The following is an 18,463-nucleotide window of genomic DNA, read 5'->3' as shown; positions in this document are numbered from 1 at the left end:
ATTTCTTAAAAGAGTGCTGAAATCCCTGTCTTTTGACAACCAGGATTACATTCCTGGCTATCTCCTTCTTCCCAAACCATATAAAATATTTTTTATAAGGGTCTGCACCACATTGATTTCTATCCTGACATAACGAGTTGTGTTATTGTCAGTAAATTTATATATAAGCTCTATAAACAGTAGTTGCGTCCCCTCTGTTAGTTTTTTGGTATATAAGATTATTCCCCCCTGTTCAATAATCCCCCTAATGAGATATTAACCCTTGATTCTATACAGATTAAAGGAGTCACACTGTGACCCTGTCTTCTTGCGTTATCATACAGGCATAAAATATGAAACGATCTTACCAGAATCTACGCCATGGAACAGGAACACAGCTTTTCAAGTTTGACAGATAGTAGCATCGCTTCTGACATGGACTTGAGTGAAGAAAGCAGGCAGCAAAACTCATCAACGCTGATCGCCTATGGAGCTGTTAATATGAGTCGGGATGGTTTCACAGAAAGACTCTCCCTGCATCTCCCTTTGTGTTTTAAAAGATAGATAATCCCTTAATTACCAATTCCCCAGTTTTTCATAACCAACACAGTTCTAATTATAGACGTTTTACCTCTGTAATTACCTTGTATCTAAGCATCAGCAGACTGCCCCCTTATTTCAGTTCTTTTGACAGACTTGCATTTTAGCCAATCAGAGCTGTCTCCATGGTAATTTGACGAGCATGAGCTCAATGTTATCTATATGAAACACGTGAACTAATGCCCTCTAGTGGTGAAAAACTATCAAAATGCATTTAGATTAGAGGCGGCCTTCAAGGTCTAAGAAATTAGCATATTAACCTCCTAGGTTTAGCTTTCAACTAAGAATACTAAGAGAGCAAAGCAAAATTGGTGATAAAAGTAAATTGGAAAGTTGTTTAAAATCGCATGCCCTATCTGAATCCTGAAAGTTTTTTTTGGACTTGACTGTCCCTTTAAAATTCCAGTCCTATCTAGAAGAGTACTACCCTCCATAAGAGACTACAAAATCTTCTAACACTTCTCTGCCAACCTCCTGTGACGAAAGGCAAAGAATGACTGGGGTTATGAGGAAATGGGGAGGTATTTAATCCTTTAACTGGGGTGTCTTTGCCTCCTCCTGATGCCAGGTTCAGTATTTCCCACAAGTAAGGAATGCAGCTGTGGACTCTTCCCATATTAAGATGGAAATTCCCGATTTTCAATCATTGCTTTCATGCGTTTTAATAAGCTCTCCCCCAGTCTTTCATATCGCTGTTGGGTGACTTTATGCCACTCCGAGAGCAAACATTTAAGCAGCTTGGCTTTGTTTGATGGCTTGTGACCATCTTTCTCTTGATCACATTCCAGATGTTTTCAAAAGGGTTCAGGTCTGGAGAAAGGGCTGGCCATGACAGGGTCTTGATCTGGTGGTCCTTCATCCACACCTTGATTGACCAGGCTGTGTCGTATGGAGTATTGTCCTGCTGGAAAAAAAAAAACAATCCTCAAAGTTGGGGAACTCTGCCAGAGCAATAGGAAGCAAGTTCTCTTCCAGGATAACCTTGTATGTGGCTTGATTCATGCATCCTTCACAAAGATAAATCTGCCCGATTCAGCCTTGATGAAGCATCCCCACACATCACTGATCCTCCAGAAAATGTCACAGTGGGTGCAAAACACTGTGGCTTGCATGCCTCTCCAGGTCTCAGTCTAACCATCAGACTACAAGGTGTTGGGCAAAGCTGAAAATTAGACTCAGAGAAGATTATCTTACTCCTGTCCTCTACGGTCAAATCCTTATGGTATTTTGCAAACTTCAACCTGGCTCTTCTTTGCTTCTCATTGATGTAGGGTTTTTTTTTATAGCTTTGCACAACTTCAGCCCTGCCCCTAGGAGCTTGTTTTGAACAATCTATGCCGTGCACTTCACCCCAGCTGCCATTTGCCATTCTTTTTGTAGGCCACTTGATCCTATGGTTGTTGAGTAACATTTGAATGTCTGCTGATTGACCTTGTATATATCTGCCTCCAAATAAGCTCTGTGAATCAAAGGTTTTAACCAAGAGGCTAAAGAAATAGAGGTCTTCTAAACTTTCCTCGGGCCTGGAAAAAGAACAGACTTGAAGTTTGTCTGAAAACCTGAGTAGCATTAAAGGGACAGTAAACACCAGAATTTTTTTTGTTTAAAAAGGTCGATAATCCATCTATTACCCATTCCCCAATTTTGCATAACCAACACAGTTATAATAATATACTTTTTACCTCTGTGATTATCTTGTATCTATGCCTCTGCAACTGCCCCCTTATTTCAGTTCTTTTGACAGACATGCATTTTTAGCCAATCAGTGCTTGCTCTTAGGAGCTTCACGTGCCGGTGCTCAATGTTATCTATATGAAACACATGAACTAACGCCCTCTAGTGGTGAAAAACTGTCAAAATGCTTTCCGATTAGAGGCAGTCTTCAAGGTCTAAGAAATTAGCACATGAACCTCCTAGATTTAGCTTTCAACTAAGAATACCAAGAGAACAAAGCAAAATTAGTAATAAAAGTAAATTGGAAAGTTGTTTAAAATTACATGCCTTATTTAAAACATGAAAGATTTTTTTTTTACTTTACTGTCCCTTTTACATAATATTTCAATGCTCTAGCAACATCCAACAAATGCATCGATTTTTCAGAAGCATTTTTTTTTTTATCAGGACACAAGGAGGGAAAACAATCTCCCTACTAAAGTTGTATGAGAAAACAACTTCAGATAAAAATGTAAAATTAGTCCACAAAACAGCCTTATCCTGAAGGAATATCAAATAAGGAGACTCACAGGAGAGAGAAGACAATTCAGAATTTTTTCTAGCAGAAGAAAACACTTTCCATGAACGTAGTTTAATGTCCTATTTATGCATAGGCTCAAAATAAGAGGCCTGCAAAACCCTTAACACTAGGTTAAGACTCCAAGGATGAGAAATAGGTTTAATAACATGTTTAAATCGGGCTAAAGCCTGACAAATCAATGAATATTAGGAAGATAAGCAATCTTCCTGTAGAATAATACGGAAAGAGCAGAAATGTATCTTTTCAGAGAACTAGCAGATAATAAAACCTTTATCTAAACCATCCTGCAAAAACTGAAGAACCCTAGGAATGCTAAAAGAATGCCAGGAAAAATTATGGTCAATACACCAATAAATGTAAATTTTCCAAACCAAAATTTTCCTTGAAACAGGCTTAAAAGCCTGAATCAGAGTGTTAATCAAAGAGTCCTCTATGACTCAGAACATAGCGTTCAATTTCCATGCAATCAAGTTTAGAGACTTAGATCTGGAAGGAAAAAAAAGCACCTTGATGTATAAGGTCTGACCTTAGAGGACGAGGCCATGGTGGGCAACTGGATGTTCGAACCAGATCTGCATACCAAATCCTGTGAGGCCTCACTGGGGTTAGCAGGATTACAAATGACTATTCCAGTTTTATCTTGGAAATTAATCTGGAAAGTAGAACCAGAGGAGAAAACAGATAAACCGTCTACTACATCAGCCTGAGGATCCCTGGACCTCGCAAAGTACCTGGGAAGTTTGTTGTTCAAATGAGGCCATGAGATCTATTTTCTTGTAGGCCCCATAATATTGCTATAACTTTTTAAATAAAATCCTGTGACCTCTATCTTCACCTGCTCCTCAGCGAGGCAAAGAAAGAATAGGAGGTACAGTGAAGTAGGAGGGATATTAAAGCTCCTGGTGGCCAAGTGATGAATTCCCAACAGTAAGGAATTGTGGACTCTCACCACCTTAGAAATACACTCTGCTAAATCCTAAAATTAAAACATGTGTAATGTAAATGTACATTACAGATTAACAAAACACAAACATAAGAAATTAATACTTTAGTTAAAGATAATCAACTAAAATAACTCATTAGAAAAATAAATACATTAAGTAATATTTATAATATATAGTGTGTATTTTTTCGTCATACAACACACAATACACCATGCCGCATGCCAACATGTTTTTTTAATTTCAAATTTAAACAAAGAAGGGGAGTGTGAAGGACTGTTTCACTGTGAGGGTGAATTCAGAGAGAGAGAGATGGTGGGGGAGTCAGACATGATCAGATGACAACTGGGGGAGGGGGAGTCAGAGCAGATAAACCTATAATTCATGGAGGGTATTTTTCTTTTTAATGTGTACATTTCAACAATACTTTAAGATATAAAGAATCCATGAAAAAATTATTTATGGTTTAGAGCTTTTGAAACATTGGTAAAATAAAGCTATTTACAGTTTCTTAGAAAGCAACTGTGAATTCTTTTGGCAACGATAAATTTCCGCATCCACACATTTAGACCTGTAGACTTGTGCCAGTATAGATAAGAGTATAAAGTACCATGTCCCATCATCATGTTGATTCAATACTACATATCTCATGACATGGTGAGAGGAATCAAAAGAAAGTTTAGGAGATACAAAAATTAGCGTTCATAATAAGCAGTTTCAAAATCAGATTATCTCTCCATGTTTTGGAAGTCACTGCAACATGCCATTTGTTCTCAAACAACCAATGACATTTACACAATCAATGGGGTTAATCTATGCCAAGCGCCAGTGAATACAAGTAAGATGAGCCAGGGAGATAGAAAGTTCTGCAAAGAGCTTAATTCTATTTAGCTGACCCTTGGTGGAATTCCAACATTCTTACATTACAAGATCTCTTGTATAAGTACCTGTTGGAATACGCTTCTATAAATTTAATCTGTGTACAGAGTTACTGTGCATGTTCACTGAGCCCCAAAAAGTACTTTAATTTGATCCAAGCTTTTAGGAACATGAGATCAAAGTAATGGCTTTTCTTAAATATATTGACAATATTACCCACTAGTTATGTACATGACAAGAATATAATTTCCAATCACAAGGGACTTAACAGTACTGAGCTGTAGGTGAATAAACACAAACCTGGTTTATAAAGATATTCACTACAGGTGGAGTGTAATACTACATGGCCAAAAGTATGTGGACACTGATTAGTTATATTAATAAATATTAACAGCAAATGTGTCTAGTAATATTTCCATTACAAATGCACATTCAGTGCAATTAAAATTTGTTAAGGGCATTCACCACTCTGCCTTTTATTAGTTAAAGAGAGTATAATTGATTTTTTTTTTTTATTGTTTAAAAAGATAGATAATGCCTGTAATACCCATGCCTCATCTTTACATAACCAATTTTGTTATATTAATATACTTTAAAACATCTAAGTTCGCCTCTTTCCAAGCCCCTGCAGGCAGCCCCTTATCTCAGTGCTTTTTAAATCTTGCACAACAGCTAGACAATGTTAGTTCATGTGTGTCAGATAACTGTGCTCACTCCCATGGAAAATGATAATGGTTATACAAGAACCAGCACTGATTGGCTTCCTCCAATCACGGCATTGAATCAGACACTGATTCCCCGGGATTACTTATCCATCATTTCTGACGTCAGAAATGGCTTGTGACGACCGGAGGAAGCTGGAGCTGCTGTCAAGTTTAAAAGGTAAGGGGTTTTTTTCACAACAGGAGTGAAATGTAAATTGATGAATTAAAGTGCTCCTGTTTTTAATCGAATTTTTAAAAAACAGACATTTTAGCATCAAAATTTACATTCACTTTAATATAACAGTGTTGGTTATGCAAAACTGGGGAATGGTAAATAAAAAGATCTATTTAAACAATAACCTTTTTTAAACAGACTGTCCCTTAAACCACAGCATAGAGTCAATAGTATGAAGGGGCTATCCAGAACCAACATACAGTTATAGCTGAAATCAGAACTGCAAGCAGGCATGTGAAGTAAGTATGTGTGGAAGAAAAATGGGCTGACAAAAGTCTTCATTAATAATATTTTTTTCATTAATCCCTTGATAGGATACTTTTCCCTTTAATATTAAACAATAAAAAGCAGTTTAAAAAAAGTGAGTTAAGGTGATTTTATTTTTATTTATTTATTTTTTTTGCATCCAAACAGCAAAAGGACACAAAACATGAAGATTAGAAGACCACACAAAAAAGCAGTATGGCCATAATATTTTTAATGTGAAATTGTAGTAACATACTTACCAGCAACATTTACTTTATCCACAGTTCCTATGCTAGGAATTGCAGTAGTGGTGCCATTAGTAGAATTAGAACCTGTGCCATTAATCACAAGATTGTCCACCTTTGACTCCAGTTTACCAATGCGCTGTAATATGTTGTCCAATAACACTGCCATGGTCTTCTTCAGATCTAAAAAAAAAATTTCAAACAATACAATCAATATTTTTATTTAATTTTGTATCTTCATCATCATTACCCAGCACCAGTCATAAAAGAAAACCCAGAGTGTAAACTATATACACACTATATATATATATATATATATATATATACATATATACATATATATATATATATATATATATATATATATATATATATATATATATATATATATATATATATATATACACATACATACATACACACACATACATATATTTTTATTTTATTTTTTATTTATTTTTTTTTCAACAAAGTGCACTCCTGAACGTAATCCCCAGCAGCCTTGGGTGCTAGTCAAAAGCAATGCAGGTAAGCAAACATGAAACACTCCAAAGGTCTTGCACAATAAAGTGACTAATATATGCAAGACCTTTGGAGTGCTTCATGTTTGCTTACACACACACATATATATATATATATATATATATATATATATATATATATATATATATATATATATATATATATATATATATATCACATAATTTATGTAAGAACTTACCTGATAAATTCATTTCTTTCATATTAGCAAGAGTCCATGAGCTAGTGACGTATGGGATATACATTCCTACCAGGAGGGGCAAAGTTTCCCAAACCTCAAAATGCCTACAAATACACCCCTCACCACACCCACAAATCAGCTTAACGAATAGCCAAGAAGTGGGGTGATAAGAAAAAAGTGCGAAAGCATATAAATAAGGAATTGGAATAATTGTGCTTTATACAAAAAAATCATAACCACCACAAAAAAGGGCGGGCCTCATGGACTCTTGCTAATATGAAAGAAATGAATTTATCAGGTAAGTTCTTACATACATTATGTTTTCTTTCATGTAATTAGCAAGAGTCCATGAGCTAGTGACGTATGGGATAATGACTACCCAAGATGTGGATCTTTCCACGCAAGTCACTAGAGAGGGAGGGATAAAATAAAGACAGCCAATTCCTGCTGAAAATAATCCACACCCAAAATAAAGTTTAATGAAAAACATAAACAGAAGATTCAAACTGAAACCGCTGCCTGAAGTAATTTTCTACCAAAAACTGCTTCAGAAGAAGAAAATACATCAAAATGGTAGAATTTAGTAAAAGTATGCAAAGAGGACCAAGTTGCTGCTTTGCAAATCTGATCAACCGAAGCTTCATTCCTAAACGCCCAGGAAGTAGAAACTGACCTAGTAGAATGAGCTGTAATCCTTTGAGGCGGAGTTTTACCCGACTCGACATAGGCATGATGAATTAAAGATTTCAACCAAGATGCCAAAGAAATGGCAGAAGCTTTATGGCCTTTTCTAGAACCGGAAAAGATAACAAATAGACTAGAAGTCTTTCGGAAAGACTTAGTAGCTTCAACATAATATTTCAAAACTCTAACAACATCCAAAGAATGCAACGATTTCTCCTTAGAATTCTTAGGATTAGGACATAATGAGGGAACCACAAATTCTCTACTAATGTTGTTGGAATTCACAACCTTAGGTAAAAATTCAAAAGAAGTTCGCAACACCGCCTTATCCTGATGAAAAATCAGAAAAGGAGACTCGCAAGAAAGAGCAGATAATTCAGAGACTCTTCTGGCAGAAGAGATGGCCAAAAGGAACAAAACTTTCCAAGAAAGTAATTTAATGTCCAATGAATGCATGGGTTCAAAAGGAGGAGCTTGAAGAGCCCCCAGAACCAAAATCAAACTCCAAGGAGGAGAAATTGACTTAATGACAGGTTTTATACGAACCAAAGCTTGTACAAAACAATGAATATCAGGAAGATTAGCAATCTTTCTGTGAAAAAGAACAGAAAGAGCAGAGATTTGTCCTTTCAAAGAACTTGCGGATAAACCTTTATCTAAACCATCCTGAAGAAACTGTAAAATTCTCGGAATTCTAAAAGAATGCCAAGAAAAATGATGAGAAAGACACCAAGAAATGTCTTCCAGACTCTATAATATATCTCTCTAGATACAGATTTACGAGCCTGTAACATAGTATTAATCACAGAGTCAGAGAAACCTCTTTGACCAAGAATCAAGCGTTCAATCTCCATACCTTTAAATTTAAGGATTTGAGATCCTGATGGAAAAAAGGACCTTGCGACAGAAGGTCTGGTCTTAGCGGAAGAGTCCACGGATGGCAAGAGGCCATCCGGACAAGATGCGCATACCAAAACCTGTGAGGCCATGCCGGAGCTACCAGCAGAACAAACAAGCATTCCTTCAGAATCTTGGAGATTACTCTTGGAAGAAGAACTAGAGGTGGAAAGATATAGGCAGGATGATACTTCCAAGGAAGTGATAATGCATCCACTGCTTCCGCCTGAGGATCCCGGGATCTGGACAGATACCTGGGAAGTTTCTTGTTTAGATGAGACGCCATCATATCTATTTCTGGAAGCTCCCACATTTGAACAATCTGAAGAAATACCTCTGGGTGAAGAGACCATTCGCCCGGATGCAACGTTTGGCGACTGAGATAATCCGCTTCCCAATTGTCTATACCTGGGATATGAACCGCAGAGATTAGACAGGAGCTGGATTCCGCCCAAACCAGAATTCGAGATACTTCTTTCATAGCCAGAGGACTGTGAGTCCCTCCTTGATGATTGATGTATGCCACAGTTGTGACATTGTCTGTCTGAAAACAAATGAACGATTCTCTCTTCAGAAGAGGCCAAGACTGAAGAGCTCTGAAAATTGCACGGAGTTCCAAAATATTGATCGGTAATCTCACCTCCTGAGATTCCCAAACTCCTTGTGCCGTCAGAGACCCCCACACAGCTCCCCAACCTGTAAGACTTGCATCTGTTGAAATTACAGTCCAGGTCGGAAGAACAAAAGAAGCCCCCTGAATTAAACGATGGTGATCTGTCCACCACGTTAGAGAGTGTCGTACAATTAGTTTTAAAGATATTAATTGAGATATCTTTGTGTAATCCCTGCACCATTGATTCAGCATACAGAGCTGAAGAGGTCGCATGTGAAAACGAGCAAAGGGGATCGCGTCCGATGCAGCAGTCATAAGACCTAGAATTTCCATGCATAAGGCTACCGAAGGGAATGATTGTGACTGAAGGTTTCGACAAGCTGAAATCAATTTTAGACGTCTCTTGTCTGTCAAAGACAGTCATGGACACTGAATCTATCTGGAAACCCAGAAAGGTTACCCTTGTCTGAGGAATCAATGAACTTTTTGGTGAATTGATCCTCCAACCATGATCTTGAAGAAACAACACAAGTCGATTCGTATGAGATTCTGCTAAAAGTGAAGACTGAGCAAGTACCAAGATATCGTCCAAATAAGGAAATACCACAATACCCTGTTCTCTGATTACAGACAGAAGGGCACCGAGAACCTTTGTAAAAATTCTTGGAGCTGTAGCTAGGCCAAACGGCAGAGCAACAAACTGGTAATGCTTGTCCAGATAAGAGAATCTCAGGAACTGATAATGATCTGGATGAATCGGAATATGCATCCTGTAAATCTATTGTGGACATATAATGCCCTTGCTGAACAAAAGGCAAGATAGTCCTTACAATTACCATTTTGAACGTTGGTATCCTTACATAACGATTCAATATTTTTAGATCCAGAACTGGTCTGAAGGAATTCTCCTTCTTTGGTACAATGAAGAGATTCGAATAAAACCCCAGCCCCTGTTCCAGAACTGGAACTGGCATAATTACTCCAGCCAACTCTAGATCTGAAACACATTTCAGAAATGCTTGAGCTTTCACTGGATTTACTGGGACACGGGAAAGAAAAAATCTCTTTGCAGGAGGTCTCATCTTGAAACCAATTCTGTACCCTTCTGAAACAATGTTCTGAATCCAAAGATTGTGAACAGAATTGATCCAAATTTCTTTGAAAAAAACGTAACCTGCCCCCTACCAGCTGAGCTGCAATGAGGGCCGCACCTTCATGTGGACTTAGAAGCTGGCTTTGCTTTTCTAGAAGGCTTGGATTTATTCCAGACTGGAGATGGTTTCCAAACTGAAACGGATCCTGAGGATGAAGGATCAGGTTTTTGTTCTTTGTTGAAACGAAAGGAACGAAAATGATTATTAGCCCTGTTTTTACCCTTAGATTTTTTATCCTGTGGTAAAAAAGTTCCTTTCCCACCAGTAACAGTTGAGATAATAGAATCCAACTGAGAACCAAATAATTTGTTACCCTGGAAAGAAATGGAAAGTAGAGTCGATTTAGAAGACATATCAGCATTCCAAGTTTTAAGCCATAAAGCTCTTCTAGCTAAAATAGCTAGAGACATAAACCTGACATCAACTCTGATAATATCAAAAATGGCATCACAGATAAAATTATTAGCATGTTGAAGAAGAATAATAATATTATGAGAATCATGATCTGTTACTTGTTGCGCTAAAGTTTCCAACCAAAAAGTTGAAGCTGCAGCAACATCAGCCAATGATATAGCAGGTCTAAGAAGATTACCTTAACACAGATAAGCTTTTCTTAGAAAGGATTCAATTTTCCTATCTAAAGGATCCTTAAACGAAGTACCATCTGACGTAGGAATAGTAGTACGTTTAGCAAGGGTAGAAATAGCCCCATCAACTTTAGGGATTTTGTCCCAAAATTCTAATCTGTCAGACGGCACAGGATATAATTGCTTAAAACGTTTAGAAGGGGTAAATGAATTACCCAAATTATTCCATTCTTTGGAAATTACTTCAGAAATAGCACCAGGAATAGGAAAAACTTCTGGAATAACCACAGGAGATTTAAAGACCTTATCTAAACGTTTAGATTTAGTATCAAGAGGACCAGAATCCTCAATTTCTAAAGCAATTAGTACTTCTTTAAGTAAAGAACGAATAAATTCCATTTTAAATAAATATGAAGATTTATCAGCATCAATCTCTGAGACAGAATCCTCTGAACCAGAAGAGTCATCAGAATCAGAATGATGATGTTCATTTAAAAATTCATCTGTATAAAGAGAAGTTTTAAAAGATTTTTTATGTTTACTAGAAGGAGGAATAACAGACATAGCCTTCTTGATGGATTCAGAAACAAAATCTCTTATGTTATCAGGAACATTCTGAACATTAGATGTTGATGGAACTGCAACAGGTAATGGTACATTACTAAAGGAAATATTATCTGCATTAACAAGTTTGTCATGACAATTAATACAAACAACAGCTGGAGGAAGAGCTACCAAAAGTTTACAGCAGATACACTTAGCTTTGGTAATTCCAGCACCAGACAGCGATTTTCCTGAAGTATCTTCTGACTCAGATGCAACGCGAGACATTTTGCAATATGTAAGACAAAAAACAACATATAAAGCAAAATTGATCAAATTCCTTAATTGACAGTTTCAGGAATGGGAAAAAATGCCAAGGAACAAGCTTCTAGCAACCAGAAGCAAAGAAAAATGAGACTTAAATAATGTGGAGACAAAAGCGACGCCCATATTTTTTAAGCGCCAAATAAGACGCCCACATTATTTGGCGCCTAAATGCTTTTGGCGCCAAAAATGACGCAACGTCCAGAACGCCGACATTTTTGGCGCAAAAGAAAGTAAAAAATGACGCAACTTCCGGCGACACGTATGACGCCGGAAACAGAAAAGATTTTTTGCGCCAAAAAAGTCCGCGCCAAGAATGACGCAATAAAATGAAGCATTTTCAGCCCCCGTGAGCCTAACAGCCCACAGGGAAAAAAGTCAAATTTTTAAGGTAAGAAAAATAATTGATTCAAGTGCATTATCCCAAATATGAAACTGACTGTCTGAAAATAAGGAATGTTGAACATCCTGAGTCAAGGCAAATAAATGTTTGAATACATATATTTAGAACTTTATTAAAAAAAGTGCCCAACCATAGCTTAGACTGTCACAGAAAAGAAGACTTACTTACCCCAGGACACTCATCTACATGTTTGTAGAAAGCCAAACCAGTACTGAAACGAAAATCAGCAGAGGTAATGGTATATATATATAAGAGTATATCGTTGATCTGAAAAGGGAGGTAAGAGATGAATCTCTACGACCGATAACAGAGAACCTATGAAATAGACCCCGTAGAAGGAGATCATTGAATTCAAACAGGCAATACTCTCCTCACATCCCTCTGACATTCACTGCACGCTGAGAGGAAAACCGGGCTCCAACCTGCTGCGGAGCGCATATCAACGTAGAATCTAGCACAAACTTACTTCACCACCTCCATAGGAGGCAAAGTTTGTAAAAACTGATTTGTGGGTGTGGTGAGGGGTGTATTTGTAGGCATTTTGAGGTTTGGGAAACTTTGCCCCTCCTGGTAGGAATGTATATCCCATACGTCACTAGCTCATGGACTCTTGCTAATTACATGAAAGAAATATATATATATATATATATATATATATTTATATTTAACACACACATTATACACACACACATATACACACATTATACACACACACACATTACACACACACATACTGATGATACATATGATTGTGTAGTACATACTCTGGATAGCTTATTTTTTGATATTGATACACTGCGTAAAAGAGATATCAAATTAGATCTGGATATCAAAGCTTTCAGGATATATGTACAAGAGAAGCGCATACCTAGAGGACTGAGAATAAAAAAAATTCCTTCTTTTTTGGTAAATGATCAAGAGTTTATAAATAAATGGAATAAAATTTTAGATGCATGCTCTTTTTCTCTAATTAATCTTCTCATTGAATATAAAAATGAGCAAAGGAAAGATTTATTAGTGGAATTAAAAGATATCCAAGAAAGTCTAAAAAATCATCAACAAGACACTGACTTTAAAAAATATGACACACAATATAAAAAAAATATGAATATGTTTAAACAAGAACTATGGCAGTTTAAGTCCAGGAAGATGGTACGGGATAAGAAGGATAATGAATCCAAGCAAGTCTATAGATAGAGTGTGGAAGACAAAGCAAAACCCAGATATTTTAAACTCTATAACAAAAATAAAAAATCGGATAAAAAAGGCAAAACGGTAACCTTTTCCGATACTGAATATGAGTGTGATTCTTCAGATGGAGACGCGGCCGAAGAAATAGATGTACCATCTGTTTTGAGAGCGACACATATACCAACAGAGTGAGTTTGTATCCCAGGTTTCAAAAAACAATCAGGACAAATCCCAGGCCCCAGGAAGAAGAAAAAAACCCACTGGGGGGCAAGAGGAAAAAGGAAGAACCAAATCACGCTCTCAGTCAAGGAACGAACAGAACCAAGAGGGGAGGCCTGCGCAAGACGTATGCAACAAGATCCCTGAACTTTCAAAAGAAATATGCATGAACTCTGATGTGATTAACTTATTTTCCAAAAATCTGACCAATATAGAAATAACAATTTATGCTTACCTGATAAATTTATTTCTCTTGTAGTGTGTTCAGTCCACGGGTCATCCATTACTTATGGGATATATTCTCCTTCCCAACAGGAAGTTGCAAGAGGATCACCCAAGCAGAGCTGCTATATAGCTCCTCCCCTCACATGTCATATCCAGTCATTCGACCGAAACAAGACAAGAAAGGAGAAACTATAGGGTGCAGTGGTGACTGGAGTTTTAATTAAAATTTAGAACTGCCTCAAAAAAAGACAGGGCGGGCCGTGGAATGAACACACTACAAGAGAAATAAATTTATCAGGTAAGCATAAATTATGTTTTCTCTTGTTAAGTGTGTTCAGTCCACGGGTCATCCATTACTTATGGGATACCAATACCAAAGCTAAAGTACACAGATGATGGGAGGGACAAGGCAGGAACATTTAAACAGAAGGAACCACTGCCTGTAGAACCTTTCTCCCAAAAACAGCCTCCGAAGAAGCAAAAGTGTCAAATTTGTAAAATTTTGAAAAGGTATGAAGTGAAGACCAAGTTGCAGCCTTGCAAATCTGTTCAACAGAGGCCTCATTCTTAAAGGCCCAGGTGGAAGCCACAGCTCTAGTAGAATGAGCTGTAATTCTTTCAGGGGGCTGCTGTCCAGCATTCTCATAGGCTAAACGTATTATGCTACGAAGCCAAAGAGAGAGAGGTGGCCGAAGCCTTTTGACCTCTCCTCTGTCCAGAATAAACGACAAACAGAGAAGAAGTTTGCCGAAAATCTTTAGTTGCCTGTAAGTAGAACTTCAGGGCACGGACTACGTCCAGATTATGCAAAAGACGTTCCTTCTTTGAAGAAGGATTAGGACATAGTGATGGAACAACAATCTCTTGATTGATATTCCTGTTAGAAACTACCTTAGGTAAAAACCCAGGTTTAGTACGCAGAACTACCTTGTCTGAATGAAAAATCAGATAAGGAGAATCACAATGTAAGGCAGATAACTCAGAGACTCTTCGAGCCGAGGAAATAGCCATCAAAAACAGAACTTTCCAAGATAACAGCTTAATATCAATGGAATGAAGGGGTTCAAACGGAACACCTTGAAGAACTTTAAGAACTAAGTTTAAGCTCCACGGCGGAGCAACAGTCTTAAACACAGGCTTAATCCTAGCTAAAGCCTGACAAAAAGCCTGAACGTCTGGAACTTCTGCCAGAAGTTTGTGTAAAAGAATAGACAGAGCAGAAATCTGTCCCTTTAACGAACTAGCAGATAAACCCTTTTCTAAACCCTCTTGTAGAAAAGACAATATCCTAGGAATCCTAACCTTACTCCATGAGTTACTCTTGGATTCACACCAATATAAATATTTACGCCATATCTTATGGTAAATTTTTCTGGTAACAGGTTTCCGAGCCTGTATTAATGTATCAATAACCGACTCCGAGAAACCACGCTTTGATACAATCAAGCGTTCAATCTCCATGCAGTCAGCCTCAGAGAAATTAGGCTTGGATGGTTGAAAGGACCCTGAATTAGAAGGTCCTGCCTCAGAGGCAGAGACCATGGTGGACAGGACGACATGTCCACTAGGTCTGCATACCAGGTCCTGCGTGGCCACGCAGGCGCTATCAGAATCACCAATGCTCTCTCCTGTTTGATCTTGGCAATCAGTCGAGGCAGCAACGGAAACGGTGGAAACACATAAGCCATGTTGAAAACCCAAGGGGCTGCTAGTGCATCTATCAGCACCGCTCCCGGGTCCCTGGGCCTGGATCCGTAACAAGGAAGCTTGGCGTTCTGGCGAGATGCCATGAGATCCAGTTCCGGTTCGCCCCAACGAAGAATCAGTTGGGCAAAGACCTCCGGGTGAAGTTCCCCCTCCCCCTGATGAAAGGTCTGGCGACTTAGAAAGTCCGCCTCCCAGTTCTCCACGCCTGGGATGTAGATCGCTGACAGGTGGCAAGAGTGAGACTCTGCCCAGCGAATTATCTTCGAGACTTCTAACATCGCTAGGGAACTACTGGTTCCCCCTTGATGGTTGATGTAAGCCACAGTCGTGATGTTGTCCGACTGAAATCTGATGAACCTCAGAGTTGCTAACTGAGGCCAAGCTAGGAGAGCATTGAATATTGCTCTTAATTCCAGAATGTTTACTGGGAGGAGTTTCTCCTCCTGAGTCCACGATCCCTGAGCCTTCAGGGAGTTCCAGACTGCGCCCCAGCCTAGTAGGCTGGCATCTGTTGTTACAATCGTCCAATCTGGCCTGCGAAAGGTCATTCCTTTGGACAGATGGACCCGAGACAACCACCAGAGAAGAGAATCTCTGGCCTCCTGGTCCAGATTCAGTAGAGGGGACAGATCTGAGTAATCCCCATTCCACTGACTTAGCATGCATAATTGCAGCAGTCTGAGATGCAGGCGCGCAAATGGCACTATGTCCATTGCCGCGACCATTAAGCCGATTACTTCCATGCACTGAGCTACTGATGGGCTTGGAATGGAATGAAGGACACGGCAAGCATTTAGAATTTTTGATAACCTGGACTCCGTCAGGTAAATCTTCATCTCTACAGAATCTATAAGAGTCCCTAGAAAGGGAACCCTTGTGAGTGGTAATAGAGAACTCTTTTCCATGTTCACCTTCCACCCATGCGACCTTAGAAATTCCAGAACTAACTCTGTATGAGACTTGGCAGTCTGGAAACTTGACGCTTGTATCAGAATGTCGTCTAGATACGGAGCCACCGCTATGCCTCGCGGTCTTAGTACCGCCAGAAGTGAGCCCAGAACCTTTGTAAAAATTCTCGGGCCGTAGCTAACCCGAAGGGAAGAGCTACAAACTGGTAATGCCTGCCTAGAAATGCAAATCTTAGGTACCGATAATGATCTTTGTGAATCGGTATGTGAAGGTAGGCATCCTTTAAGTCCACTGTGGTCATATACTGACCATCTTGGATCATGGGTAGGATGGTTCGAATAGTTTCCATTTTGAACGATGGAACCCTTAGGAACTTGTTTAAGATCTTTAGGTCTAAGATTGGTCTGAAGGTTCCCTCTTTTTTGGGAACCACAAACAGATTTGAGTAAAAACCTTGCCCTTGTTCCGTCCGCGGAACTGGGTGGATCACTCCCATTAATAAGAGGTCTTGTACACATTGTAGAAATGCCTCTTTCTTTATTAGGTTTGTTGATAACCTTGACAGGTGAAATCTCCCTTGTGGAGGAGAAGCTTTGAAGTCCAGAAGGTATCCCTGAGATATGATCTCCAGCGTCCAGGGATCCTGGACATCTCTTGCCCAAGCCTGGGCGAAGAGAGAAAGTCTGCCCCCCACTAGATCCGTTTCCGGATAGGGGGCCCTTTCTTCATGCTGTCTTAGGGGCAGAAGTAGGTTTTCTGGCCTGCTTGCCCTTGTTCCAGAACTGGTTGCCTTTCCAACCATGTCTGTAACGAGCAGCAGTTCCTTCCTGTTTTTGAGCGGAGGAAATTGATGCTGCTCCTGCCTTGAAATTACGAAAGGCACGAAAATTAGACTGTTTGGCCTTTGATTTGGCCCTGTCCTGAGGAAGGGTGTGACCCTTACCTCCAGTAATGTCAGCAATAATTTCTTTCAAGCCAGGCCCGAATAAGGTTTGCCCTTTGAAAGGAATATTAAGCAATTTAGATTTAGAAGTCACGTCTGCTGCCCAGGATTTAAGCCATAGCGCTCTGCGCGCCTGGATGGCGAATCCGGAGTTCTTAGCCGTTAGTTTGGTTAAATGCACAACGGCATCCGAAACAAACACATTAGCTAGCTTAAGTGCTTTAAGCTTGTTCATAATCTCATCCAATGGTGCTGTGCGAATAGCCTCTTCCAGAGACTCAAACCAGAATGCCGCCGCAGCAGTGACGGGCGCAATGCATGCAAGGGGCTGTAATATAAAACCTTGTTGAACAAACATTTTCTTAAGGTAACCTAATTTTTTATCCATTGGATCTGAGAAAGCACAACTATCCTCCATCGGGATAGTGGTACGCTTAGCTAAAGTAGAAACTGCTCCCTCCACCTTAGGGACTGTCTGCCATAAGTCTCGTGTGGTAGCGTCTATTGGGAACATTTTTCTAAATATCGGAGGAGGGGAAAAAGGCACACCGGGTCTATCCCACTCCTTGTTAATAATCACTGTAAGCATTTTAGGTATAGGAAAAACGTCAGTACACACCGGTACCGCAAAGTATTTATCCAGCCTACATAATTTCTCTGGGATTGCCACCGTGTCGCAATCATTCAGAGCCGCTAACACCTCCCCTAGCAATACACGGAGGTTCTCAAGCTTAAATTTAAAATTTGAAATTTCTGAATCCGGTCTCCCTGGATCAGATCGGACATGGCTCTCGTGTCATCAGCGCGCTCTGTCCTTAACCCAGAGCTATCGCGCTTGCCTCTTAACTCAGGCAAGTTAGATAATACTTCTGTCATAACATTAGCCATATCTTGCAAAGTGATTTGTAAGGGCCTTGATGTACTTGGCGCCACAATATCACGCACCTCCTGAGCGGGAGGCGAAGGTACTGACACGTGAGGAGAGTTAGCCAGCATAACTTCCCCCTCGTTGTCTGGTGATAATTTCTTTACCAGTAAAGACTGACTTTTCTTTAAAGTAACATCAATACAATTAGTACACATATTTCTATTGGGCTCCACATTGGCTTTTAAACATAATGAACAAGCAGATTCATCTGTATCAGACATGTTTAAACAGACTAGCAATGAGGCTAGCAAGCTTGGAAAATAATTTCAATAAATTTACAAGCAATATAAAAAACGCTGCTGCGCTTTTTAAAAATACAAAAAAACTGTCAC

At 39.1% G+C, this 18,463-nt stretch overlaps 1 protein-coding gene across 1 annotated transcript in view; it reads right to left on the bottom strand.

Moving 5' to 3' along the window:
- MGAT5 (alpha-1,6-mannosylglycoprotein 6-beta-N-acetylglucosaminyltransferase) overlaps positions 1-18,463 on the bottom strand; it is a 653,341-nt gene that overhangs the window by 542,641 nt on the left and 92,237 nt on the right. Inside the window, exon 4 of the mRNA XM_053712510.1 lies at positions 6,099-6,266. Within this exon, the coding sequence (XP_053568485.1) occupies positions 6,099-6,266 (168 nt within the window). The remainder of the gene's footprint in view (positions 1-6,098; positions 6,267-18,463) is intronic.

The sequence above is a fragment of the Bombina bombina genome, chromosome 1, assembly GCF_027579735.1.
Source record: "Bombina bombina isolate aBomBom1 chromosome 1, aBomBom1.pri, whole genome shotgun sequence".
NCBI lineage: Eukaryota > Metazoa > Chordata > Amphibia > Anura > Bombinatoridae > Bombina > Bombina bombina.
Note: the sequence above shows the minus strand (reverse complement) of the source record. Positions and strands in the feature narration are given on the sequence as shown.